The sequence below is a fragment of the Tamandua tetradactyla genome, chromosome 1 (assembly GCF_023851605.1).
Source record: "Tamandua tetradactyla isolate mTamTet1 chromosome 1, mTamTet1.pri, whole genome shotgun sequence".
Classification (NCBI taxonomy): Eukaryota; Metazoa; Chordata; class Mammalia; order Pilosa; family Myrmecophagidae; genus Tamandua; species Tamandua tetradactyla.
Window position 1 is genome coordinate 60,295,060 of NC_135327.1, and position 27,752 is coordinate 60,322,811.

Sequence of the window (27,752 nt, forward strand, 5' to 3'; positions counted from 1 at the left end):
TGTATCAAGTGCACATGCTAAACCCTCAAGATCCCTCTATGCTAAATGAGTTGGCGCTGCTTTGAATCCCTCAGAGTCACAAGAGTGCCCTAAAATTCAGGAAAATGCAAACTAAAGGCCTAGGGGACATGGTGACAGCCTGTTCTTATATGGTGGGTGGGGAGCCATGCAGGGGAGTCCCTCAGCCTGCAAGGGGAGCAAGAGCCCAGGGTCGCACCTCGCGGTCTTCCTGGGGAGGTGGGGTGGGCTTTGCCTCCATTTCCCCATCTGTGAAATGGGGCCTTCAGCAGGGGGCCCAAGCCACCTTCCCACTCAGGATTTTGGGGCTCACAATACCTCCAATTAAGGTGGGTGCATGACCATTCGGGACTCCATCCTACTACTGCCGCCGGACGCTGTCAAGTGTCTAAATGTCACTACTTGCTGCTACTCAGCAGAGGCCCCACCGATGGGAAGATCCTAATGGGCTTTTTAGCTACAGATATTTGAAAACACGGCAGACCTTGGGCCCTCCATCCCCTGCTGGCTGGCTGCATTTCTGAGAGGTTCTGGCACTCCCAGTGAGCCATTTGCCACCCCAACTGCCACCCTCCACTGTCGGCCCCACCCCCACCCTGCAGCGGCCACCTGCTCTCCGGAGACCTGGCCTTCCTCTGCCCCAGCCTCAGCGAGGCCTGTCTGCCAGCACAGGTGGACAAGTCAGGGACACTGGGAAGGCCATTTCCTAATTCGATTAAGGCCCTGGTCTCCAAAGCACACCAGTGCCGGCCCCGCTGCTCAGGGCAGACAGGATGCGGCTTCTGGCTCACCAAGTGGCCTCTGGCTGCAGTTGCTAGGAGGGGAGTGGTGCCTCCTGTGTGCAGGGCTAAATGGGGGGGCAGAGGGTGCTCACCTGCACCATGTTTGGGGGGGGCTCTGGGGACAGTGGCCTGGGGACTGTTTAAATGTGCTAGACATGGTCCCTGCTCCTGCGGGGCATGGGGTCCCCCACCCCAGGCGCCCATACCACCCCAGGCACGTGCCCAGGGGTGTGGCCAGAGCCACAGGGCTGGGTGCTGTCCGTGGTGCTGAAGCTCCGAGACCCCCGAGAGCTCTGCATCTGGCTCCATCTCTGCCGTCCTCACTCGCTGTGCTCTCTCCACCAGCACCCCACTCCCTTTGCAGCTGAGCACTCCAGGGAGCGAGTCAGTCATCCCAGATGGTGGGTACTAACGCTGTCCCCGAAGATCTGCTGTTTCAAACAGGCAGCACTGAATAGCCTAGACCTGGCTGAGAGGGAGGAAGGAGGTTGTGGGGAACCCCAGGAATCTGTTCCCTGTTCCAGCCTTTATGGGTCTGTGGGTTCTGCTCCATCCGGAATCTGTCTGGGGAGTTTGCAGGTCCCCCAGAGCCCATCCCTGCCTGACCAGTGAGCTGGTCCCAGCAATATCTCGATGGGAGGGTTTGGCCAGGAAACACTCCCTTTCCCTTTGGGTGGCCTGGGAAGCTGTTTTTGCATACATCCTGAGCAGTATTTTGCTCCTTCCCACTGAGTGCAGGCTGGTGGCTGGCTTGAAGGTGTGGAGCCCAGGGGTGGGCACTTTGTCTAAACACAATGGATTAATTAGAGAGAAAAAGGCCCCAGTGCAGAACGAGATGGTGAGTGGAGAGGAGATGCTGGTGGCAAGGACCATGTAAGGGGGAAGGAGGTGTTGTCATGTCTTTGTGTGAGAATGGCTGCATGGAGGTCCAGGGCTGAGGCCACTTCAATCCAGTCCCTATGGGCTGCATGCTTCAGCCCAGCATTCAGGGCCCTCCCACCAGCCAGGTAAGCCAGGTCTGCGCTTACCTGTTCAAAAGCAGGCTGTGGGCCTTACCTCCTCCAAGCCTTTGCTCCTGCCATGCCCTCACCCAGAATGGTTGAACCCCAACAGGATGGAGGTGATACCAGAGAATTCCGGGAGTTCTCAGAGAAGTTGAGACCTTGGTCAGAGGCTAATGCCATGAAGGTTCTTGGCTCAGCTGCAGGAAGGAACTCGAGGACTAGTTGGTGTGCACAAAGAATCCAAGTACCAGTCGGTGCGCACAGCCAAAGAACCCAAGGACTAGTTGGTGCACACAAAGAATTCAAGTACCAGTCGGTGTGCACAGCCAAAGAATCTAAGGACTGGTCAGTGTGCATAAAGAATCCAAGGATCCATTGGTGTGCATAGCCAAAAATTTTAAAACATAGCAAAAGTACAAGCTCAAAGGGGGTGCATTCTCCAAAGGATAAGCACTTTGAAGCTGGGATTCTTGTATTATGAGGACTTTGGGGGTCCCTTCCCCTTCTGGTTATGCTAATAAGGGATTGATGAGCTGCACTTTTCATTGGTTCTTCTTGGGTGCCGACCTGAAGGAGAAACTTTATATTGGGTCTTAGGGTCACTTCCCCCTCCCTCCTTCCCTATCTAGCCGGCCTTAGACGGGGTCCCCCATTCTGGCATCCCAAGTCCTCGCCTCTCCCCTGAAGCTCAGGCCTCACCTGCAGGCACACCCTTCACCCAGAGGCTGTCCCCATGTCAGCTGCCCCTAGCCACCCAGTAGCTCTCTTTTATTTTAACTATGGTATGTTCTTTAATAGGATTTAAATAATGCTTCAAATAATTGCATATACTAAAACTAACATTTGGAAGCCTCAACTATGTTTGGAAAGCAGTCAAACCATCCAAAGTTCTGATATAAAGACAGTTACATTCAGTGAAGTTGCACCATCTGTGGCGTGTTCACACTCAAGAGTCTACCTTGTTGGGTGGACAAAGGGGAGACTACTCTGGCCACTGGTCCAAAGAAGTAAATCCAGCTAACAAGCCAGGAGTTCCCCAGGTTCAGAGGATTTTCTCAAATATCCATAGTGATGCTCATTAAAAATAAAGGAACAAAACAAGTAACAAAAAGAATAGGATGCTTAAATGTCAGAAAGATACTGTTTCCCCATCCCCAGTAACAAATTTGCACAATGTATGAAACCAAAAAAAAAAACAAAAAAAAAAACCAGAGAACATTCATGGGCATTTTCATCTCTGGCTCAAGTTCTTCTTAACAAAATACTACATGACAATAACTACAAAAAGTAAACAATAGTAACAGCAACAACAACATCTGAGGCAGAATACAAAATAGTAACACTGTTTCAGAGCCTGCACTGCCCTGCACACCCGGGAAACTTAAAATGTGTTCTTAACAGATGCAGTCTAGGCTGGCTCTGTACGAAACCCAGACAGCATCACAAACCACACTGCACGTTATGAGAGTTTTAGAACCAGCCTAAAACTCAGAAAGATTTATCATCAATTCTGAAATGGGGCCTCATCGTGTCATCAGGATTAGCAGACAGGGCCAGCCTTCCTGGTTCGCAGTTGTGGCTGCTGCAGCTTGTTCAAACAACTGGCTCCTTGGTTTCATGCCTGACCCCCCAGATAAAACCAAGACTACCGTTGGGTCCTTGCCTTGCTCTGGACCCTAAGGCAAGTGCCGTCATCACCCCACTTTAAGAGAAGAAGGCTGAACTTGGAGGTTTCCACTCCCACCAGAACTACAGGTCTGCAGCATTCTCTGGGCCAGAGGTGGAGGGGCTGGGAGCCAGAGTGACCCAGAGGACGGAGACTCTGCAGGGAGCGAGCAATGCCCTGGGAGGCAGCATCATCTCCCCAGTCTTGGGGTGGCCGTGTCCAGACATGACCTCCTCGGTGGGGGGCTGTGCACCCCAGGACCTTCTGCTCAGATTGGCCCATGTCCACCACCCTGCATGTGGGAGGACTTCCCACTTTACAGAACCGACCACCAAGGTCTGCGGGCAGCTGAGCTGCCCAGAGTGACCCAGCTGGCCGCAGGGCAGGTGATCTGGCCTCCTTCAGCACACTTTCCCCAGCGTTGGCCAGGCAGGCAACATGGGCCTGTGCTCCACCCACCCACCAGGGCTTCCACACCATGTCTGCAGAAGCCAGAGCCCGGTTCAGTTCCTTCCCCTATAGCTGCTGCTGTATTCACAAACACACAGACACAGAGACACCCACGCACGGGGACATACCCAGACACACAGATGAGAGTCTTGCACAGACACACATACACAGAGACAGATGCACACAAAGATAGAAACACACACAGACACACACTCCCAGACACGTGTGCTCCCACATGCTGTGTCACTTTCTGGGGAAAGAACATTTAGCACCCTGTGGACACCATGGGGTGTCCCGCCCTGGCAGCCAAATGCCCCTCTGCAGACCCCCGCGAGCCTCCTCTCAGCTCTTACCAGGGTGCTCGCTCTCGGCTGCTTCCCACCCCAGCTGCTTGGAATTGCATCCATCTGCAGAATGGTCTGTGGGCTGGCGCAGGTGGGCTTCTCCATGAGCTGTGAGTGGAGAGCAATGAGCCCCCCACCTGGGACAGGTGGGAGGAGCAGAACAGGCCCGGCCTAGGCAGAGTTGCCCCCCCATCCCCCCACACGTACACACGTGGGCACACACGCATGCACACGCACACAGAGGGGGCCCTGGGTGAGGAGCTAGCCCTCAAGGGTGGTAGCTATGGAGTGTTTAGAGGGTGAAGTGGGACAGGAAATTCTCTGGGGACTGCAAGAAGCATAATTGCTAATCACCAAGGTTTATATCAAAAATTTAAAGCAGTGCCTGAACTTTATTTTTAAAAATTCAAACATAGTGAAGGATAAAACTTCCAAGATTTCTCCTAATACTTTCTTGAGTTTCATTTGTATGTTTTCATCTTTTTTCCATGAGGAATATTCTTTGGTGTGAGATCTCCTCATTTAGGGGACAATTATCAGGAACTGATTCAAATTGTCTTAAGGGGAGAAAGAGGAACATTTGTTTTGCTACTATAAAACCCCTAAAAGTCTTGGAGCAATGCCTGCAGGCGTAGCTGGATCCAGGCGCTAAGTGAGGCCATCGCAGTGTCCAGTTGCGCTTCTTCCTCCAGCACTGGCTTCTTCTTGGGTCCTCCAAACGAGATGGGAATGGCGCCAAGCACCACCAATGCAGCGCCTCCCGCTCAGCAAGACCCCAGGGTGGGAAGAGGTGGGGGGGGTCGTTCCCGGCTTTTCATCAAAAGACCTGGGGCTTCTTACTGAACAAATGTGATTGGCTCAGGGATGAGCACATGATCTGCATTTGTCCAATGAGGACCAGCCGAGACTCTTTGGAATGTGTTGATTGGCCAGGCTGGGTCGCAGGGCAGCTTGCGCAGAAGAGGTGGGTCAGCGGGAGCCCCGGTTTCCTGGGAAGGGCCAGGTGCATCCTGGTGGAGCAGGTGGGTGCTGCGGGCAGGAGCCTACACCCAGTCAGCCTCCTGCCTCTCCTGGCGCCGGGTCTGAGCACCCTGCAGCTCCCACTGGCTTGTGCCATCTGGTTGTTGTGGGGCGCATTGAAAGAGAGACCACATAATTCAAAACTGCAAGCCAGTTTGGAGTCTTTATTAGCCAGCCGGCGACTGCCCAAGAAACTTCCAAGAAAGAAGATTCAGGGAGCAGCACCTAGAGATTTTCAAGGTGTGCTTATAAAGGCTAAAATCATGTTGTGGTTTTGCAGTTGCTAGCAAGCAAGTGTATCATAGAAGCAGAAAAATGCCGTTAGCTGTTGCCAAAACACATCCTGTTCCCTCAGCTTCTTAACATTGGTTATTGTTTAACTCTTGAGGACATTCCACCCCAATGTTGTGGGGACTTTCCCTGCTTGGGCCTGATTAATTCCTCCTGCTTGGGCCTGATTAATTGTTCCTGGCCCTCCACATGATGACCCCCACCCCGACCTCTCTCCTGGCCAGACTGTCCTGTTTGAGGCCCTTTCTGTGTGTCCAGGTGCTGGCCGGTGATGCTTCCCGTCACGGCCACCGTCACGCTGCCACCCCTTGCTTTCCTGGCTGTCCTTGGGTGTTGGTTATTTTTCGTTGAATTTTAGAATCAGCCCATCTGTTCACAGTTAACTGCTATGTTACTGGGACTAAGCATGGGGACGTGCTGTAAAGATGCATAGCCTGTGCCGTGCGTCGTCCTAAGAAGGAAGCTTGTCTTTCTGGTCTGTGAAGCATCTTCGCCCGCCTGGGAAGCATTTGCTGCTTTTCACAGATCCTGTGCGTGGCTTACTAAGTGTCTTCCTCCCTGCTTGTTGCCGGGGCATGGGCTACTCCCCGGTTCCCACATGGCAGGAGAGAGGGAAGTCCCAGAAACAGAGGGCAGAGTGCAGGAAAGGGAGTGCAGGCCGAAACCCCTGGTCTGTGCTACAAGCCAAGGAAGGGAAGGGACCCTGGGGGCTCGGTATGTGCCTTCCCCTGAACCCCACAACCGGTCTCCCAGCTGGCAGCATGGTGGGGCCGGGTGCTGAGAAAAGCCTCCCACCCCCCTGAGGAAGCCAGTGCTGCCCAGGGCAGCCATCTCCAGGCACAACATGGCTGGGCAACCCCTGGTCTCTGGGTCCTGCAAGGCCTGGAACCCCTCTCGGCCCCTCTGGGACCCTGAGCTTGAGAACCTGGGTGTCTGACTCAGGGTTGTGCCCCAGGCCACCACCTGCCCTGGGTCCCCAGCACTGGTCCCTCAGTTTCTCTGTTCTTAGTGTCCCCATCTCCAAAGTGGATCTGATGCTCGTTCCTTTCTCACAAGGCCAGGCGAGGGCCCAGAGACACATGCCCTGGGGCAGAGCATGTTTAGATGCAACTGTCATTACTGTCATCGTCCTTTTCATCATCTTGCCTGCATTGTCGTCTCTGTCATCTTCGTCCTGTTCTCATCACCATCGTCGTCCTTGTCATTGTCCAGTTCCTTCCATCAGACCTAGAATTGGAGCCTTGAGGGGGCGAGATGAGGGATAGGGGGGCCCGTTGGTGTCCAGCTGGCCTAAAAGATACACTCTGTGTCTGAGTGGCCCAATTAAAATGCCATCCAAGCTCCTGGATTCTGTTTCCTTGTCCCCTCGCGTTCCTGAGCCTCTCAGCAGAGGCTTCCTGGAGCGTGGCCTCTGCATTTATGGCCTGAAGGTACGGGTGGCAGCAGCTGACCAGGGTGTCCCACGAGGGTGGGGAGGGGTCATCACACAAGTTTGGCTTGGGGGTGGCTGGGGCGTCTCCCTCCCAGCCGAGCCCCATCTCCAGAACAGACGCACCCCCCAACCCCCGGTTCAGAGAGGAGGTGCTTCTAGAATGTCCCGCTGGGTGGGTTTGGGAGGGGACATTCAGGCAGATGGCATCCCCAAGGATCAGAGCTGTTGCTCCAGTTTGGGAGTGTGTACCCGAGTACCTGGGCCTGGATGTAGCTGGCATGGAGCAGGCGGCCAGTGTGGAGGTTTGGCAAGTGCCGGGGAAGGGCTGAGGGGGGCTGGTGGGGGCAGCGAAGCCCAGGCCCTGCTGTGCTGAGCTAAGGCCGCTGGCAGGTCCTCGTCCCGCCCCGGGGCAGCTCCCGGTCAAGAGGGCGATGCCTTCCTCCCACAAGTGTGTCCTCAACCCGTCCGCGGCCAAGCCCGCGGGACACAGTGGTGACTAAGGCGGCCACAGAGGTTCTTGGGTAGCTGGAGTCCTGGTGTGGAGGTGGCCCAGACGAGAAAGAAGCGAATGCCGGATGGAGTGACAGGCGGCACACAGTAGGTGCTTTGCTGAAATGACAGCATGGGCCCGGGTTCTGTCTTAGGGGGTGACACCCAGCCTGAGGCTGAGTGTCGGGGAGGAGTCCTGGGCAGGAAGGGAGTGGCTGCAGTCCAGGCAAGGGCACAGCTGGGGCAGAGGCAGGGGTGGGGAGAGGCCGGGGTGCAGCAAGGAGGCCGGCATGGCCAGGGGGGTGAGTGGGGGGCCAGGCTGGCAGGGAGGGTTTGGGCTCTATTCTGGGAAGACTTGGGGGCGGGTTAGGCAGGGGAGGGCAGGGAGCTGATTGACAGGAGGGTGAGACGCCTTTGCTGAGCCCTATTGGGGGCGTAGGGGGTTCCTGCCCCAGGAGGCAGCCGGAATTGCAGGGGGTTCCTGAGTGCACATGCATACTGGGTCCCTGGCCCTGACACTCTGCAACTGGCCTCAACCGGGTGCCCAGGTCCCTCCCTCTAGAATCCAGCCCCGGCTTTAAAGGCCAGTCTGCTGGGGGATCCCAGGTGCCTCGCTGGGACCCCACACAGCCTACTGCTGGCTAGGCACCCTGTCCAGCCCCAGAGGAAGCGATTTTCACAGGCTGAGCTCACGAGGCGTGGCGTTTTACATTTTTGACATTTGACGGTGCTGCTCTGTCTCAGTTACACCCGGGCTGAGGGCTCCTGGCAGATTGCCTCTGTCTCCTGCCGCTGGCCTTCCCCTAGCCCCGGCCCTGCCCACCTTCCTGCCCCACACAGCAGGGGCCCCGGGACCCTTCCCAGTGGGGAGAGGGGCTCTCGCCTGCCCCTGCCGTCCTGCAGAAGGCGGGCTCCAAAGACAGCAACAAAGATGGTTGGGGGTTTGGGGATGGGGGTGGGTTGGTGCCAGGGTCAGCACGGGGAAGACAGCCCTGCCCTGTGTGACGTCAGGTAGAGCCCCGCCAGCCTCAAGACCTTGCAGCCTCCCAGGCCAGCCTCCTCCGTGGACACCTGTGAGGCCCCGTGATGGGCCCCGGGACTCCCGCTCGGCTCTGCCCCACGGGTGGGCGGGACGGCCAGTGCCAGGGAAAGCAGGCAGGCGAGGCAGCGGGGCTGGACGTCCATGTCCCGCACAGTCCCCGGCCAGGAGCCCTGCGCACTGCGTGGTGGCTGCCCTGTCGCTCCCCACACCAGCCAGCCTCCGCTGCGTGCTGTGACCACCACCAAGGCCCCTTGGCAGGCACACAGGGGCCCGGGGGGGTGCCTGCTCCTGGGCAGCTCAGCGTCTTGGTCCGCTACTCCCGGCTATCCGAAGGCCTGTGCTGCCGAGGCTGGGGGCACTCGTTGTCCTCTCCAGTCACGCAGGTGGCCCGCCATTTCCTGGGCAAGTCAACTGCCTCCTCCCAGAAGAAGAGGGGTTCTCCCAGGGCTGTTAGCCTCTCCCGCCCTCACCCCAGGAACCATCCAGCCCTTCCTCCCAGCACCCAACCAAGTGGTGCCTGCAGGTCAGAGGCCAGCGCCCAGGGTAGCCTGAGGTAACTCACGTCCCCCCGCCCAGAGGTCTGGATGGGGAGGAGGGTCATGTCCCACAGCCGGGGGCCTCGGGCCACTCCGTGAGGAGTGAGGGACTGGCTGCCTGCAGGGGGGGTCCCTCAAGAGTGTGTGTGCCTAAGTGTAGGGCGTAGGCACACATGGACTGCACAAACGTGCATACTCACGCCCATGAGCCTATGTGCATGGGTACACACGTGCACATTTTCTCTTCCCAGGCACCGACAGCAGCCTTGCTGCCCGTGCAGCATGTGCACACACACCCAAACCCCTGCCCCAGCGCACCCCTTCTCTTCCAGGCAGACCCGCAGTCCTATTCACAACACCCTAACATTTACTGAGCATAGACCCTGGCCAGGCCCCAAACACCCCATTTTCGTGGACTGTGTCAGTGAACCCTCAGTGTGTTACCACCCTTTACACGTGAGGAAAATGAGGAACGGGGCGATGCAGTCGCTCCCTGAAGACACAGCCTGTGTCCCCCACACCCTGGGCTGCTCCTGCTCATTGGACGAAACACCTCCTCCCTGCTGGCCTCTTCCAGGGCGTCTGCCCTCGGGAACCCGGACCCCCCGCCCCAAGAAATGCCCAGGGTGTGTGGGAGCCATCCGTCCCCTGAGAGGAGGATGAGGTGTCAGGCTTCTGCACCCCACCTCTGCCTGGGCTCAGGGAAGGCCCCGGAGTCCCTCTGTGCCTTGGTGCCCCCACCTGTACATGGGCTGGTGAGAGATGGCCAAGTGAAGGTGTGACAGGGCCCTTGCCATCTCACCTTCATGCTGTCGGCGCCACTGTCCTCTGCCCCGTCCCCACCCACCCTCCCTCATGCCACCGCCCTCCCCCACCCCCACCCCTGCACCGCCGTGTCCATCTCTGCGCTGAGGACGCAGACCTCACCGGCCTGCATGTGGCTCTCCTCCGAGGGCCAAGGGCCAGCCTGGAGCCAGGCGACGGCAGAAGGGAGGCCTCAGGCAGCCCGGGGGACCCCAGTGCAGACACCCGGGAGCTTCTTGCCGAAGCCGTGGCTGCAGGACTGGGGGACCATCGCGGACATTTTCCCCAGATGCAACCAGAAGCCTCTGCTTTTAAATTCAAAATGCGCAGTAAGCAGAGCAGACATGGAAAATAGCAGCCTTTCTTCCCCAATCATGAGATTGCACGCTGCCAGCCCTTAGAAGCAAGAAACGTCAAAATATTGTCAGAAGAAGAGCATTTTAAGAAGAATAAAAAGCAGAGAATCGTTTTTTAAACCACTCAACGCTGCTTTCCCCATCTCAGAGAAAGGGTGCTGGCTTTAGGACCAGCTCTGTGGGGTCCTTCCCCACAGCCCGCCATGTGCCGTGCTCTTCCTCACTCATTCCCCCGTCCGTGTCCAACTGTGGCTTACCCACCCATGAGTCCGTGTACTGCCGTGGGCACCTGGCCGGGGTTCAAGGTGGAGATGCAGCCACCTCTTCCTCCAGGAAGCCCTCGGCTGCCCCTGGCTAAGCAGGCTCCTGCAGAGGGCGTGTCCAGCCGAGACTTAGACCGGGTGGCTTTGGACGATCCTCGTCCTCTAGGAGACGCGGTCTCCCCTCGGGCAGAGTGGACGTGGGGGCCCAGCCTTGTGGGTTGATGTGGAAGATAGAGGTGGAGACAGCCCCGAGGTGCTAGAAAGAGGGGCCCCCGCTTCTCACAGCTGAGAGGCAGCTGGGGCAGGGAGAGAAGACCAGCATCGTCCGTGCCCTGGCGTGGATAGCAGGTCTGGGGCTCGGCCGTGCTGGAAGCGAGGCCAGGGCCTGTGTCGGGGCCATCGTGTCCGGGCCTGCGGAGCCGAGGGCCAGGGGTCACCGAGACAACGGACAGCCTTGGAGCTCTTCTGAGCGTGCTGTCGCCCACGTTCTCTCACATCTCCCCCAGGTCAACGCCTTTGTCTCCTTCGTGCTCCCTATGCTGGTCATCTCCGTCCTGAACACCATCATCGCCAACAAGCTGACCGAGATGGCCCGCCAGGCGGCGGCGCAGGGCCACATCTGCACCCTGGGGGGGCGGCCCGCCCCCTTCAGCATGGCGGTCGAGCCCGGCCGGGTGCAGGCCCTGCGGCACGGCGTCCGTGTCTTACGTGCGTAGCCTCTGGGGCCTCTTGGGGGTGGGGGGGCGGCCCCCGGCCTACAGCAGTGCTAAAGGGCGAAGGGCGGAGACGGCAGAGCCACGGCCGGGTGCCCCTGCTGGCGCCGTCAGCGGTGCCCTTCCGCTCTGCCGCCCGCCCCGCCCACCGTCAGCCTCCCGCCCTCCCTCCACCTGTTCCTCCACGTGCCCACCCATCCGCCCACTCCTTCATCCCTCCTCACCCCCTCCTTCCATCCTTCCATCCATCCCTACATCCTTTCACCCATTCATTAGTTCATTCATTCATTCATCAAGTCTTGGACCAGGCATCTTGCTCATAGCGAGGAGCAAGGTGGCTACAGGGAGGAATGGAGGGCGGGTCCAGCCCTGCTCTCCGCTGGGAGCCACGCGCAGCCGCAGAAGCAAGCAGCGGAGTTCAGACGGTGATGAACAGAGAGAAGACGCAGGACACGATCTGTAGGCAGAGGGCACGGCCTGTGCAAAGGCCCTGGGCTGGGAGGGCGCTCGGCAGGAAATCCCGAGGGTGGAGAGGGCAGGGGCTAGGCAGAGACCACGCCCTATGTAGGCTGGGGAGGGGGCCTGACGCCAGCCAGATGACAATGCCTCAAGAGTGACAGAGACCCCCTCACTTGTGGGGAGCATGGTTCACGTTTCCAGTTGCTCACAGTTTGCCCGGATCTTTTTTCAGGGCTCGCCCGAGGTAAGGGTGTGGCATATGCCACGTCCCTGCTGGGATGGGCAGTCCCGACACAACCTTCCTGCCCTTAAGTGCCTGCCCCCACCCCACATCTGGCAGCTCTGTGGCCCACCCGGTGGGCCCGTGGGACGGGCTGGAAGGGGACACACCCCTTGGAGGTAGTGACCCACCCAGGGCAGACGTCAAGGGCAGCTCTCTGGAGGGTTGTGGAGAGACCCCAGTGTCCCGGGGAGAGGGGGTCTGGGGGCACCTCACCTTGACACAGGCCTAATGGGGGCGTCCGTGGCTGCTGTAACCCACTGCCACAAACGGGGTCCCTTCTGGAGCCGGGGTCAGCTGAGGTGGGGCCCAGGCAGTACTTCTCTGGCTGAAGGTTGTTTCCTTTTGGCCTCTCCCAGCTGCTGGGGGCCCCCAGTGGGCTTGCCCCCGCTGCCCCCAGCCAGGTCCTCCTGGGGGTGCCAAGCCCCCTTGGGTCCTCCTGTGGGCCTGGGTGGCTAGGATGACCTCGCTCTGCCCAGGCTCCACCTTCGTCACATCCACAGTTAAGATCACACCCCAGGTGCCCAGAACGAGGGCCTGCCATCCTCGGGGGCCATTATTCTCTCCCCCCAGAGGGACACAGTGACACAGGCAGACCCACCTAGAGAGGAAGATGGAGAGAAGGGCGCGGATACAGAGAAGAAGAGACCAGACCCTGAGCGAGAGAGGCAGAGTAGTGGGCTCAGGGCACGGAGCACGCCTGGGTTGCAGGCAGGGCACAAGGATGGGGTGCAGGGATGGGATGCAGGCGTGGATTGCAAGGATGGGGCGCAGGTGAGGGTGGGGGAATGGGGCGCAGGCACAGGGCGCAGACGTGGGTCATAGGAACAGGGCGCAAGGACGGGGCGTAGGGATGGGGCGCAGACGTGGGTTGCAGGGATGGGATGCAGGAACAGGGTACAGGGATGGGGCGCAGGGACGCCCCCTCCAAGGCACAGGTAACCTCGGGGTGACCCACTGGGCAGATCCGCCCCAGCACAGAGACCCCAGGAGGAATGGCCGCCCCTGCCCTCCAAGGCACCCAGGGGATCTGCAGTTCAGGGGAGCTGGGCTTCTGCCCGAGGCCGTGCCCCTAGGGGTAACGGTGACTCTGACCACTGACCGCAGGAGGCCCCTCCGTGCCAGGCCTGGGGCTGGGTGATGCCAGGCACCACCCCTCCTCATCCACACAGCCAGCCATGGAGGGGCACAGGTGGGGAAACTGAGTCTCAGGAAGGGGAACTTGCCCATGGCACAGACCCGGCGAACCCTGTGGAAAAGACCGGGTGCTCCCTCATCTCACAAGAGCTGGGCCATGCTAAAACCCAGAAATGCCAGGATGGGTTAGGAGAACTATCCTCTGAAGCCACCAGGGGTTGCTGGGAAGTCACCCCTGCCTTACCGAGCCTGTGTCTCCCTGTGTCCCTCTGTGTCTCTGCACCCCTCTGTCTTTCTGCATCCCTCTGTCTCTCTGTCTCTCCGTGTCTCTGAGTGCGTCTCCCCGTCTCTCCCGGCCCAGGCGCAGTGGTGATTGCCTTTGTGGTCTGCTGGCTGCCGTACCACGTGCGCCGCCTCATGTTCTGCTACGTTTCCGAGAAGCAGTGGACCCCGTGAGTACCAGGGGAGATGCGGGATGGACACATCCCTCTGAGAGGACCCACGGGCAGAGGGCAGATGCCCAGCAGGAGGGCAGGTCAGACCTCTCAGGGCTGGTCCCACAGGCCTCGAGAGGGCAGCTGGGGGCCCAAGAGAGGAGGGGCAGTGGCTGCGGGTGGGTGGGGGGCCTTGGGGAGGGGCTCAGCCAAGTGGCGGCTTCTGGAGCAGCAAAGGAAAGGCGATCCTAAGGGATCTGCGTCCACGTCCGTCCTAGACACAGCCTGAGGAGAGGCCAGGGAAGCACACAGGGTTTGGCGTGTCTCCAGGACTCAGGGTCTGAGAAGTGATGGTTCCCCCGGCTGAGAAGTTTCCTGAGAAAGGATGCAGGGCAAACTCAGCAGGGGAAGGGGCAGCTGAGGCGTGGTCAGGGGTGACCCTGGGTTGGGGGGGTTCCTCAAGTTCCCTGCATGGTTGTGGCACCTGCTGAATCCCCAGCAAGGAGAATGACCCCACGTGGGGAAGCTGTCAGCCAGAGGCACCTTCAGGGACTCCGTCCCAGGGCTTTTACTGGTCACGTGGGCTCCTCGGCCTGGCACAGCCAACGTCCAGATCCCCAGAAGGAAGCAGGTGTCAGGCACGACCCCTGTCCAAAGAAATGGTTGAGGCAGAGAAAGAGCCAGGTCCCCAGATGCCGGCTGAGGACCTTTATCAGGACAGCAGCTTCGGGCCTGCTGGGGCAACTCTCCACTGCCCAGCAGATCTGCCAGGTCTAAGGGGTGTGAGGGGCTTCAAACGGAAGGCCTGGATGGGGCAGGGGGAGTTACAGAGGCAACCCAGAACGTGGGTTGACCGTTGGGGAAGAAGTGAGCTGCCTGTCAGTGGAGGCAAGCAAGCCAAGGGTGAGGTGCACATCTGTCTGAGAGACATGGAAGGGCTTCCTGTCCTGCTGCTGAAGCCCTGCAGCCCCAGGACGCGATGATTCTGCACAGACTCCAAAGCCAGCAGAGCAGATGGGCTACAGGGAGCGCTGAGGTCTGGGGCAAAGTGGAGCACCCATGCCCTGTCCCAAGAGGACAGTCACAGCTCAGCTCTGCCAGGCCAGATTCCCAGGGTCTCAAGAGAAGCCAGAACCCTGGAACTTATTAGGGAATATCCCCAAGTTAAAACATTAACAAGTACTGTTTTGTTGTTATTATTTTTAATTTTATCATGTTTACATGTTGTGCTATCATCATGCAATCCATTGCCAACATATTTTCATCCCCCTCATTGGAAGCTGTGCTCCCATTAAACAAAAACTCCTGCCCCCCACCACCCTGGTTCTGGGAACCCCCAGTCACCTTTCTGTCCATGAATTTGCCTTTTCTCATGTTTCTAGTGTGGAATCATACACTATCCTTTTGTGTCTGGTTTCTTTCTGCAGTGTAGAGTGTATCCACATGTCATTCCTTCTGGTGGTTGAGTGGGCTCCGGTTGTATGAGTGGACACCTTGTGTCTGTCCGTGCAGCTGCAGACAGACGCTGGGGTGGTTCCCTGTTGGGGCTGTTTTGAGCATCGCCTTGAATGCTGGGGTGTGCGGAGCCGGCTGGTCCCTGCCATCAGCCCTTTGGGGTGGGTCGCGGGGTCCCATGGTAGACGTGCCACTTTGCGAGGAAGGGCCAAGCGAGTCGATTCCTGGGTAGGGTCCTGGCAGGGTGGCACCGGGCCTGAGCCGCCTGCCCTCCACCAGGTTCCTCTACGACTTCTACCACTACTTCTACATGCTGACCAACGCCCTCTTCTACGTCAGCTCCACCATCAACCCCGTGCTCTACAACCTCGTGTCCGCCAACTTCCGCCAGACCTTCCTGTCCACCCTGGCCTGCCTGTGCCCGCGGCGGCCGCGTGCACGCCCAAGGCCGGCACTATCCAGGAAGGGCAGCAGCGTGTCCACCAACCACACCTTCTCCAGCAACGCCACCACCCGCGAGACGCTCTACTAGCTGGGGGTGGCGGGGACACCTGACCCTGCACCCCGGCCCCCCTTCCTCTCGGCTTCTGCCCACTCCCCCACCCTCTGCTTTGGCGAGACTTTTCCCCCCACATCCAGGGGGGCCTGGGAGGAGGAGGAGGGAGTGTGGGTGAAAGGCAGTCTGCTTTGTCCCCAATCTGCTAGCTGTCCGGAGAAGCAGGAAACAGAAAGGCGCTCACGGGCCGGCTCACGGGCAGTTGGTCTCCCCCCTGAGCACTGGCACCCCGAGCAGGCCAGGCAGGCAGGGTGACCCCGGGAGTGAATGCTGGGAAGGAGGCCGCTGGGTGGGATCGTCCACTGCCACGGCCCTGCCTACGGGTCCCAGCTCGGCCCAGCCTAGGAGCAGGGCAGCCGGGCCCAGGGCACATACTCCACCTCCAGGGGGCCACTCAAGGCCCCCCCAAATGCTGCCTCCTCCCCCCTCATGCCCAGCCAAAGGCAATGCTGAGGAAGGGGCCAGGGTGGGCTCAGGGCCACCCCACTGCCCTCTTGTGGGCAGCTGTGACTCCAGAGGGACCAGGCCCCGACATGAACCCCACGAAGGTCACCTCGCCCCTGGGGCCCACCACCCCCTCGCCATCCTCCAGTGGCCTCAGCTCAGGAGGGGCGCTCGGGTCAGCCATCCTGCCTGGGCAGGGGTTGGCGCCCTCCTGCCCTGCCGGCTGAGGGGCTCTGGGCCTGGCACCCTCGGGTACATGCCCAGTGGGGGGGGGGGACCTGCAGGTCTCCAGGCGAGATGCCAGGTCTGGGCACCCAGGGCCGCAAGAGGAGAGGTCAGCATCCTGGGCAAGCCCCAGCCCATCCTTGACCAGCCACGGGCAGGTTCCCAGAGCTCATCTCCCACGGGGGGAGGGGTGTCAGGCAGACAGGTCCCCAAGCAGACTGAAGCTTCATAACAGGGGGTCTTCCCTCATCTGGGGTCTCCTGAGGCCGGAGGGGCCACTGCCCGTATGGACCCACTGGCTCCACGGAGAGCCGGGAGGCGTGGGCCCTGCGTGGGCCTGTCCCCTGGTCTTTGGATGGGAGGTGGACGTTGCCATTGGCATGGCTGGCTGGGTTCCTGGGACCCCACAGAATTCCTCTGTTCACCAGAGCAGGGCAGGGCAGGCAGGGCCTCTGGGAAAGCGTCCTGCCGAGTGTAGCTCCCAGAAGCCAGGCCCTCGGACTGAGCAACCCCCATAGGCCCCTAGCTGCTGCCCTCTAAGGGGATGGGGCTGGCCCAGAGCAGGGACCTCTGCACCAGGTCTGCTCTGGGCAGGGGAGCCCGCCTCGCCCAGCCCCTGAGGCCCCACCAGGAGGGGCTTCAGCCTGAGACCATCACTGCGGCCCCAGCTGGGCACAAGCACTGGGTGGCAGGATAAGGGCTCGGGCAGACGTCCCTCCCTGGCGCTCCCTGGGCCTCGGGCAGGCCCAGCTTCTCCAAGCCTCAGTTTCCCCATCTTAGAAACAGGCAGGGCCTTCTGCCCTCTCAGCCCTTTTCCAGGGCTGGGATGTGGACTTCTGGAGGTCCCTGCAGGAAGGAACAAGAGGGATGCCCCCGGAGGTGCAGGCACTGTACCTGGGGTACGCAGGACATGCCTCCGCCTGTATCCGTGGATAAAGAACACGTGTGGACCCTGCGGCCTGGACTCTATGTCAAGGGGCAAGCTGCCTACATCTATTCTCTCCCCCATTCACTCCTCAGACCTTTGCTGCCAGCCATACTTGAGGACCCTTTTACAAGGACACGTGAGCTGTGAGGCTTGGCTCCCAGAGGCTGAGGGGGCCCCACCGCTGTCTCCGACCCCCACTCTAACCCCAGTACTGGAGCAGCTTTCCCCGGGGCCTCCTGTGCAAGCCCCGTGACCGTCCAGGACCCCCTGCCTAAGTCTTGCCCCCTTCTTCGGGCTGTGAGCAGCAACAGAGGAGGAAGAGACTTTGGGGGGGGGACCCTTTGGGTGCAGGGCCCCCAGGGAGGCAGAGCTGTGGTGATGCCCCAGGTGGGGCCCCACCCACAAGTCCACAGCCACTCAGGATTAGGGGGCCTGGGCTCAGCCCCAGAGAGCTCAGCAAAGGGAGCATCTGCCTGGGCTGGAACCATCTGGGAAGGCTGCCTGGAGGTGGAAGATGGGGCAGGAGGCACAACCAGAGCAAGGAGGGTGCAGGACTGAAGGCAGGGTCTCCCCGGGGACCTGAGGGGTTCAAAGTGGCCAACAGGGAAAGGGTGGGTGCTAGGGAAACAGTAGAGGGGTCTGAGAGTCAGGCTAGGGGCTCATGGGGGCCTTGGAGGCCAACAGAGGGGGTGGAACTTTACCTGGGTCCCACTTGCTGTCACGCTCTGCCAAATCCGAATTCCGGTCCCCAGGGTCCTGACAGTAAGGAGCACCCAGTTCTCTGCAGCCCACTCTGCCCATGTATTCAACATGTTCTTGCATTTGGGGGCCTAGAGCACCTTCCTTCTGTGCAGTGGGATGGCAGCATGGCCAGGGAGGGGTCTGGGTGGTGATGGGGGAGACAAACCACCCCACCCAATCATATACAAAAGACTCCTGACTCTACAGTACCCTGCAGGCACCAACCTCCTCTCCACCCTCCTCCCCATGGGCAGAGCCCATTCCAGCAGTCCACAATCACCGCCCTCCCCAGAGGGCTCAGCTCTGAGCTGTAGACCCTTACTTTCCCACCTGCCCTCTCCCAGCTCCCCATCAAGTCCAGTCTGTCCTTATTCATGCTAAAGTGTGAGTGTCTATAGCTTTCCCTGGTAACAAAGATCCCCATGCCTGCCCCCAAAGGGCACAGTAGGCACCGCCGCTCCGGGGTAAAGTCTGCCTAGTGTTGACGCGCCTGGCTCGGGGGCAGGATGTGGGGAGAGGACTCCCAGGCCCTGACCCCAAAGAGACTGCAGGCCTCCCGGGTGGCTCTCCTAGCTGATAGGCTCACCTTGCGGGGTGAAAGCCAGGGGCCTCTGGGAAGGGGGATGGGGCATGTGGGGCAGGAGGATTGTGCCTTCAGCATAATGGGGCCCAGGAGATACCCTGCAGGCCTGAGCTGTGGCCTGTGCAAAGCTCCCTGGGAGAGGGATGTCGCACTGGGCACCCGAGGCTGGTTGGTGCCCACAGGAGTCTGGCCACTGAGTGGGCCGTCCTGGGTTCGAATCCCAACCCTACTTGCTCTCTGGGAAACCTCAGGGCCTGGGGAGGGGGCCTGTCCAGGACTCTCAGCACGGTGCCGGCTCGCAGCTGCCGCGCAGTGGGGGTGTAAGTCAGGGGCCAGTGGGCGGAGTGCCCCTGGAAGGCCAGACCAGCAATGTCAGCCTTCCGGTAGCCGCGTGGAGCCCCAGGCCCCATCCTCCGCCTAGGCCCTGGCCTGCCCTTGCTCCCGGCTGCCCGGGCTCAGCCTCCTGATTTGTCCTGGGGCAAGAAACGCTCCCCATGAAGTGCTCTTTCCAAGCAGTTCATCACCTTTAAAGTTTTAAAAAAATGATCCCTGGATTTTAGGCAACCTAATTCTCCTTAAAATGAAGTCTGTGTCCAGGGCCAGGAAGGACAGGTGCTGCTACATGGCTGGCAAGGCCACTGGGCATTGCCCTGCGGACGGTGTGCGGACGGCAGCTGGGCTGGTCCCTCATCCAGAGAAGGCGCAGGGCCTCGGCGGTGGCGGGCAGCCGGCATGACTGGGGTTGGAGCCCCCGCAGCCCCCTCCCACAGGAGCAGGCCTTGACCCCTAACCTGGGACACCCCCGCGCCCACAGAGGAGCTTTCAGCAACTCACACGTCGTCATTTGGGTGCCCAGCAGCCATGCGGCCACCTCATTTTCTCGGCATTTCTGTCTGCAGCAGAGACCCGGCTGCCAGGCATCACCCCCCGCCCCAGGTCTTTTCCTGCCCTTTATTTTTTTTTTTTTTTTTTTTTTTTTTTTTTTTTTTTTAAGAAAGGGAAACATAGACAGATAGAAGGAAGGAAGGAAGGAAGAAAGGGAAACATCTTTAAACATTTTCTTGTTTTATTGTATTTTGTTTTTCCGTTTTTTGTTACATGGGCTGGGGCCGGGAATCGAACCGAGGTCCTCCGGCATAGCAGGCAAGCACTTTGCCCGCTGAGCCACCGCGGCCCGCCCCCCTTTCTTTTTTATTGGTGCAGTTCTAGGTTTGCAAAAAAATTATGCAGAAAATACAGCGTTCCCATGTACCCCTCCCACACAGTTTTCTTTATTCACATTTTATATTAGTTTAGAAACTTTGTTATAATTGGTGAAACATGTATCATTATATCATTAGCTCCAGCCCATTGTTTATACTTTTAGAGGTCACTCTTTGTGCTGTACAGTTCCACAGATGCTTTTTTATTTTCATTCTGGTAACATACACACATCCCAAAATTCTCCACTTTGACCACTCCTGAGCGCACAGTTCAGTGGTGTGTTAATTACACTCACGACTGTGCGGCCACCACATCCTCCACTGAACAATTTCATGTGTCCTGGCTCTTTCCAGGCCTGTCTCTTTCCAGCCATCGTGTGGATTCGGCTGCGGGACTCAGAGCCGGGTGCCCGGGGACAGGGAGAGGGCGGCGCCGTGTCCGGGGATTAATCGCACACCGAGCTCTACAGAACCGAAGGCTCCTCTCTGGAGCTGCCAAGCCAGGGCTCACGTGCCCAGGGGCAGGCCCCCACCACAGGGGGTGCCCTCTGACCTGCCAGTCCCCACTTCCCTTCCTGCCTCTGCCGTCATCCCACCGACAGCGGGGGACCCCGTGGCCCCCACCCCAGCCCCCACCCCAGGACAAACGCTGCTGTCTGGGGCATAGGAAGGCAAGCTCCCCTCCGGCCTGAGGGCAGCCTGTGAGCGGAACCAGCCGGGCTGGGCAGCCTCGGGTCCCCAGAGATGTGCACCTTTCGCTCCTCCACAGGGGACTCTGAGACTCACTGACATGGGAGAACTGCCCCCCACCCCTCCCCTCACCTGCCAGGTGCCCCTCGGGAGGGCCGGCTCGCAGCACAGGGTTGGGGTGTGGCTTCAGGCCCTGGGACAGCACACCCCAAGTCCCCCCTCTCTGCCTGATGCCGCCTATGGGGGGGCCCCAGGGTCAGCCTGCTTAAGTGACACGTGTCTGAGATTGAGGCTCCCACTCCTTGGGGAAGCTGGGAGGGCCCCGGGGATGAAACCACAAGGCACATGTAAGCTAGCTAGGTTGTGGGAAAGCGGTACACCTCACAGGGACATGGGCACATGCATGTGCATTTGTCAAATGAATGGGGAAACGTGATTAAAAACAAGCTCTCGCAACCCAGAAAACCTCTCCACAAAGGGAGAAGGGAAAGAAAAGCAGTTTTACTGCTGAGTCCAGAATGTGCTGCATCACAGGTCCCCTGAGGTCTCCCCTGCCATCACAGGTGGCAGACAGGGAGACCTCACTGTCCCATGGTCAAGTGGACGCCGCCGTCACCAGCACGCTCTTGGGACCTTCCTCGCATCTTCATGACCAGACATGGGTTGGATGGGCAGCGAGAAACCCCTGGAGTTGCTTTCCTCTTCCCAGGACCCTGGGAGAAAGGGGCCATGTCTTCCTCAACCACACTCCATAGAGGAGGCATCCTAGAGGGTGAAATTTGCAGATGTATTTAACCTCCTCTGTGCATTTCACATTTACATACATTTCCAAAGGCCCGCGAGTGAGAACTCACAACCATCTGTGCCTAAAGCCAAGGCCAAGCCAGGTGGGAGGTGGGGATGCCTCCGCTCATCGCAGCACAGAGACCTCACCTTCTTCTGCTGCATTTGCATTGCCTCCAGCAGTGTGGAATTGCATTTCACTACACGCACATTTTACCTAAATGAGGAGCTGTAAATAAACGTTGAACTCTAATTAGCAGGTTTGCGTCTTTTAGTGGCCAGGTGACTAATCCTGAACCCATGCCAGGGTTTCCCAACCGGAGCAGGTGAAATAGGGTGAGAGGGGGCCACGTCCCTAGGCTGGGAGTGGGGAAGAGGCTGCAAGCAAGGAAGGGGGGATTAGACGATGCCTGTGGGGTTGGCTGGGATTTGGAGGTGCCGGGGCTGTTTGGTGTGGAAAATAAGGACATATACATAAATTCCCTCATTCTGCTGGCGGAGAGGACCTGGCAAGGACAATTCCAGCCCGGCAACCACACAGGCCACTCAGACCTGGGTTCTAGAATCTGCTGTCCTCCAAAAGGAAGCAGGAGTCCCTGCTCCGGGCTGGGCTGGGTAGCACCAGCCTGGAGCCTCCTGATAACTCAGAGGCTAAGGAAAGTCTCAGAACAGGACGTGGCCTTGTTGAAAGGACACAGGAGCCAGCGTGAAAGGGCTTCTGCTGGCCAAACCTGGATAATTTGCGCCTCAGAATATATGAGAGTAGTGAATTATGACTCACTAACAAAATAAGAGTCCACGAGTCCATGCTAACATTAGACTGACGTGAACAACGAATGAGTAAATTAACGGGAGAGAGGACAGTGCTTCCTCACAGCACAGTGCTGACTTGACAGTATAGAAGGATTCAGGGAATCACCAGGGGATGCGAAACTTCTGGGTGAAAGTTCCCAGCCTCGGAGATGCTTCCCCATTACAAAGAGAGGCCGTGGCCCACGCCAAGCCAGGCTCCCCGCCCGAAGTGACGCCCGGTTCAAGGACACGACGTGCTGTAGTCCAGCCAGCATGTGCGGGGTCAGCAAAGCCGCGGCCCCTCCCACCAGCACAGGCGGAGGCGTGGCCGTGAAACAAAACAGGAGTCTGGGGGGCGTCTAGGAGGAGGGGTCTGGGGTCGCAGGTCTGGGGTAGTGGGTCTGGGGTGGGCATGACCACAAAGGCCTCATGCTGGGTTGAAGAACACAGAACTATCACAGTGACCTGGGCATGGGGTGGGCAAGAGTTAGGGCCTCATACTGTGCCCACATCTCTGTTACTCCTTGAGGGCCCACAGCGACCAAAACTGGTTTTATTTGTAGAGGAAACACCAGCACTGGGCGGGGTGACTCAGGGCCCTGGTTAGCAAATGAGAGGGGTTTAGCAGGCTCGGAAGACCACTGTGGGGTGGCCAGGGTCTCACAGTTGTCCCCTCCTCTGCAGTGACCGGAGAAGGCGCCTGGTCTCCAGTTCTGTGTCCTTCGGCCAGCAGCAGGTGGGTGGGCACAGGCGGCAGTCCTGGGTCCCGGCTCCACAGGGGAGCACCGCAGGCACCTTTGACCCAGGGGTTGAAGTGAATTCCCCTACAAGGGCCACAAAGACGCTAGTCCCCCCAAGACGCTGCACTGGGGAGGACAAGCTGTTTCTGTGTGATTCCTGCCCAAATGCACGGGGTGAATCCAATCACGAGCCCCAGAGTAGTCCGACTGGAGGGGCATCTGCAGTGATGGCCGGTACCTGCCGAAGGTCAGTCAAAGGAGGCACAGGACACAGGCGACTGCTGTGCGATGCCGCATGGAGCCTGCCCAGGAGCAAAACCTGCCATAAAGGACATGATCGGGACAAGTGGCAAAATTTTTGGTGGGCGGTGAATTAGAGCATAGTTTTATGATATTGAATGGCTGGGATTTTGTACCTGCACAGCGGTTATGTGAGACAGGTGTTTGTTCTTAGGAAACCCACAGTGAATATTTAGGGTGTGAAAGGATCTGATGGCCCCAAATATACTCTGAAAGGGGTCAGGAGGGAGGAATGTCCCACACTCACAGCTAGAGAGAGAAGATAAAGCAAATGGCGAAACTAAGTCACGGGGGCCGCGCTGAAGGCCCGGGGACACTTTCGTGCTGTCCTTGCCACTCTGCTGTTCTGTTTGAAATTATATCAGAATACACAGCCAAAAAAAAAAAAAAAAGCCAAGTCGAGGTAGTCTGGAGATGGGGACCGTGCAGACTGGGGACAGGCAGGGGAGAAGCCAGGTTTGGCCCACGTGTGCGAGGAGGGAGCACCGAGGGGCCCAGCCGGAAGGGGGGCAGATGCCTGGGGGCTCACGGGCGGCTATCATGGCCCCTGGGAGAATAGGAGAAAACTCCCCCCGATCTCAGATGGCCAAAGCCCACTGCTCCAGGCCTTGAGACACAGCCAGACCCCAGACCACCCAGCCCCAGTCACTCACAGCCCAGCTCACCCAGGCCCGGGGTGTGCTGGCTTGGGGCTGTGTGCTCCCTGGAAAAGCTGGTCCTTAACGCTGTCTCTCCCCTGGAGGAGTGTCCCCTCGCGAGCAGGGCCTTCTGATGAGGCAACCGGTGAGGAGTACTCCCCAGGGCTAGCCCCGCCTGGAGGCCTTTATGACGGTTCCCCTCACACAGAGAGAGCAGTCCGCGGAAGCAGACGCTGAGGCCTGGAGAGGGGGGCAAACCCGGCCACATGGGGGGAGCTAGGATGGCCGCACAGGGTCTTCCCGGGGGGCATCCCCGGATGATGCCCTCTCTTGACGTTTCTCAGTCTCGACTGTAAGCTCAGATGCTGTAGACCCACAGCTAAAAGGCAGCCCATCTGCTGGCCTCTGAGACCACATGGCCCCTGGGGGACGCTGCTTGGCCTCTACCCGCTACGGGATCCAGACACCTCCTAGGTCACGTGAGCACCTGAGCCTCGGTGTCTCGGGGACTGCCCAGCGGTCGGGGGTCCCAGCAAAGCCCACCCCTCCGTGATACCCCCTGGGGATCCTGGCTTGTCCTCCAGCGCCCACAGGTGGTGACCATAGGGTGGGGCGGCTGCGTCAGGGACCTCGCTGCCATGTCACCATGGTATAGCGTGCCCAGCCAGGGTGCAGACAGGGCTTGAGGGGTGAGTGGATGGGCAAGGGCGCTGGGTGACTGAGACACAGCCTCTGGAGCATGGGAGGGGCCGGGCTCTGTCGGGTATGGAGGCCTGGAACAGGCACTGCAAACAGGAAACCTTTCAGGAAGAGGCAGAAGGGAGGTAGTGGCCACAGAGGCAGGACATGCTGAAAAAGCTAAGCCATAGCCCCTCCTGCAACTTCCCCAAAAAGAGCTGCTGTCATGGTGCCTGCTGGCTCTGTGCCCGGGCATTGACTTTGTTTCTTCCCCAGCCTCCAGCCGCCAGCCACACCCCCGCCCCAACAACCTCCTCCACCTGTGTCCAGCACCACCCCTCATCTACCTGCCTTCACTGAGTGCCTGTGACCTGCCAGAGCCAGGCAACGAGAACCTGGAAGCAGCTGTCTTGGCAACCCACTCCTGCCTTGTTCCTGGGCCTGCTCCAGTTTTGCACTCAGTCGACAGGGAGGCTGCCCAGGCCCCATTCACTCGGAGGAGTTAGGGGCTTGGGGGTGTACCCCTCCAAGAGGCATGTTTATATTTTACAAGAAGATCCAAAGATATGAAACTCTAATGGTGGAATTTCAGATCAGGCACAGAGAGAAATTTAGTAAGCAATGGGTGGGCAGCCCCAGACCCTGCCCACCCCTCAATGCCAGCCCTGTGGTCACCCCTCCCATGAAACCCTGGACAAGCCCCTCCACCCCTCCTGGTGGGTCTTCTGAGCTCGGGTCCTTGTTCCAGGAAATGGGCTGGAAAGGAAGCCAGCCGCCCAGGAAGGCATCTCTGGCTCCATCAGCTGTTGCTAGGCAGCAGGGGGAGGGGTTGGAAGAGAAGCCTATACATTTTTAAATACATTTGAAGGAAACTAACTAAATAAATAAAATAGCCGCACCGAGCCTGAGTTTCTTTTACAAGAAAATCCTCCTTCCTCCCTCCTCCCCCATCTCCCTGCCACCCTCTGCAATTATGATTTAGTTCCAGTTTTGATCTGAGTACCATGGAAACCATGTCCCAGCTGAAGTTATGAAAGGAACAAGGCGGCCCTGAAAGAGCAGGAGGAAGGCGAGGCAGGGAGTGGGCCGCGGGAGTGGAGCACTGGTGGGAGTCCCATGTTGCGTGGCGAGGTCCCTCCCCGGCACGCACAGGGGCACACGCATGCACGCACACAGAGAGGTACACACACGTTTGCATGTGCTCACACATGCTCCGCAACGCTGCGGCCCCCTGGGGTCTGGGAGCCACACCTCAGGCCCTCGCCCTGCCGTCCAGCCCTCACCCCCCTCTACCTCAGCATGAAGGATGCTCTGGCAGGAATTAAGCCAGCGGAAGAAGGTAAAGCCCCAGGGCCCCCCAGCAGCATGGACTAGAATGAAACTCGCTGCGGCGGTGCCCCCGCCGGGCCAGCCCCTCCCTCGCAGGCAGGGCAGAGACCCCTGAGGCTCTGTCTCCTTGGCGGGGGCTCTGGCCCTCTGTCGGCTTGTGGGGAATGCAGCCCTTGCCTGAAGCCCCCCTTGAAGCCCTCGTCTGCAATGCGCACCTCCTGCCAGCATCAAATGAATTGACTTCATGGGAGGGACATGCTGGTGGCAGGCGTCCGAGCCCCGGAGCCCTGAAACAGGCCACAGTGGCACCCGCTCACCATCTTCCAAGGCCCAGCGCTGGCCCCTGCGCCCACCCCCGCCCTCAGCACCCCGGACGAGAGGAGGAAGGGAGGTGCCAGGCCCTCCATGTACTCAGGGCGGGGCACCGGGCAGGTGCTCTCCGGAGCTGGCCCCAGCTGGCCCCCACCCCGGCAGTGCGGCCTGGGCCCTGTTTCAGTTTGCTAAGGCTGCCAGAATGCAATATGCCAGAAATGAGCTGGCTTTTACAGTGGGGATTTATTAGATTACACGTTTGCAGTCCTAAGGCCATGAAAATGTCCCAGTGGAGGGCTCAAGAGAAGGTACCTGCTCTGAAAACAGCTGCGGCATCCGGGTGTCTGCTGGCCTCCCCTCCCTGGGTCCCTCGCTTCCAGCCTCTGGCCACTTCTCTGGCCTCGTCATTGAACAGAGGACTCCAGGAGAGCCCCCCTGAGGAGGCAGTCACTTCTCCACTGATGGAAACTAACTGAATGTCCCACCCAAAACAGGCCTGCCCCACAGGATGGACTGAAGGGTCGTGGCCTTTTCTGGGGCACACACAGCCCCAAACCAGCTCGGAGGCTCTTGGCAGTTCTCAGCCTTGAAATGAGCCCGCAGGGGCTGTGCTGAAGGACCTAGCTTCAGGCCCTGAGGGCCTGGGGGTCTCCCGGGTATGTTCCAGCATCCGAGAAGGCTCCCACGTGTCTTTGTCCTGGGCCCTGAGAGGGAGAGTGGGGAGCGGGGGCCTGGAGGGGGGGCAGAAGACAGGGCCCAGAGCTCCAGCCCGTGCCTCTGAGCCGCCTCCCTGCTGGCCCTCTAGGGGACTGGAGTCCTGCCAGCTGTCCCTCCCAAGGGCTGTAGCAGTGCAGGGAGTGGAAGCCTGGGCGGAGCCCTTCCCTCCCAGCACCTATAGGAGGCGTGGCCCACACCTGCGGTGAGGGAGGGAGCCCTGGTGTGGGCAGAGGCGGGCGGGCTTGTCCCAGGCTGTGAACGTCAGGCTCCACATCACCTTGTTAGGTCACAGGTGAGGTGCTCCAGAAATACTCCTCGGCCAAGGAATAGGTGTGCGCGGGCCAAAGGCCCCTCCAGGAGCAGAAGACCCTCCCTCAGGGCCACGCTCACCCTCAGCCCTGCCCTGCTGCGCTCCTGGGGCAGCTACCTCCAATGCCCTCCACCAGGGCGCCTCTGAAGGACCATCTCCCAGCTCCCGCCAGTCGGCACAGCCTCACTTGAGAGATCTCCAAGGTCTCCGCTGCCCTGCTGCCCTGCTGCCCTGTCCGGCAGAGCCCGCTCTCCAAGGCTGCCCCTACACCGAGGCTGCCCCCAGAATCCACCTGGCACCATGAGTGACTAAATGCTCACCACAACCTCTGCAGAAGCTTTCCCTTTTCACCCCTACTCAATAGGTATGCCCAAGAGAGGGGTACCCCTGGTCATTCTGGTGGTGAACGCAGCCAACTCACAGGGGCTGGTCTTCATGCTGGCTGTTCCATGCTGGCTGCTCCTCACTGGCTATTCCACGCTGTCCCATGCTGTTCCACACTGGCTGTTCCATGCTGGCTGTTCCATGCTGACTGTTTCACACTGTTCCATGCTACCGCCCAGGGTTCCCAGTGGGGTAGGCTCCAGGTCCCGCAGTACTGGCCTGCCTTAGAGCACATTGGCATGGGCCCCTCCCCACCCCGTCCTGCCTTTCCACTCCCCACTGACCTTTCTGTGATCACCTCCTATGTCACAGGTGGTCCTAGGCAGCAGCTGCCAGGCTGGGATTGGTCCCGAGGGCGGCACTGCTGACAGCAAACACAGATCAAAGCTAGGGACTGAAGGAGAAATGCCCCTGGAATCTTGTGC

General features: G+C 59.4%; 1 protein-coding gene and 1 long non-coding RNA gene across 2 annotated transcripts in view; one reads left to right on the forward strand and one right to left on the reverse strand.

The window, feature by feature from the left end:
- NTSR1 (neurotensin receptor 1) overlaps positions 1–15,873 on the forward strand; it is a 38,776-nt gene extending 22,903 nt beyond the window's left edge. Inside the window, exons 2-4 of the mRNA XM_077117239.1 lie at positions 11,004–11,205; positions 13,448–13,538; positions 15,255–15,873. Of these exons, the coding sequence (XP_076973354.1) occupies positions 11,004–11,205; positions 13,448–13,538; positions 15,255–15,507 (546 nt within the window). The 3' untranslated portion in view covers positions 15,508–15,873. The remainder of the gene's footprint in view (positions 1–11,003; positions 11,206–13,447; positions 13,539–15,254) is intronic.
- A 4,952-nt stretch (positions 15,874–20,825) lies between these two features.
- LOC143647354 (uncharacterized) lies at positions 20,826–27,599 on the reverse strand. The gene is made up of 2 exons (XR_013158003.1): positions 27,365–27,599; positions 20,826–21,109 (listed from the first exon to the last, which is right to left on the reverse strand). It is a non-coding gene; the product is annotated as an uncharacterized LOC143647354 (long non-coding RNA).
- Between the last annotated feature and the right edge of the window lie 153 nt (positions 27,600–27,752).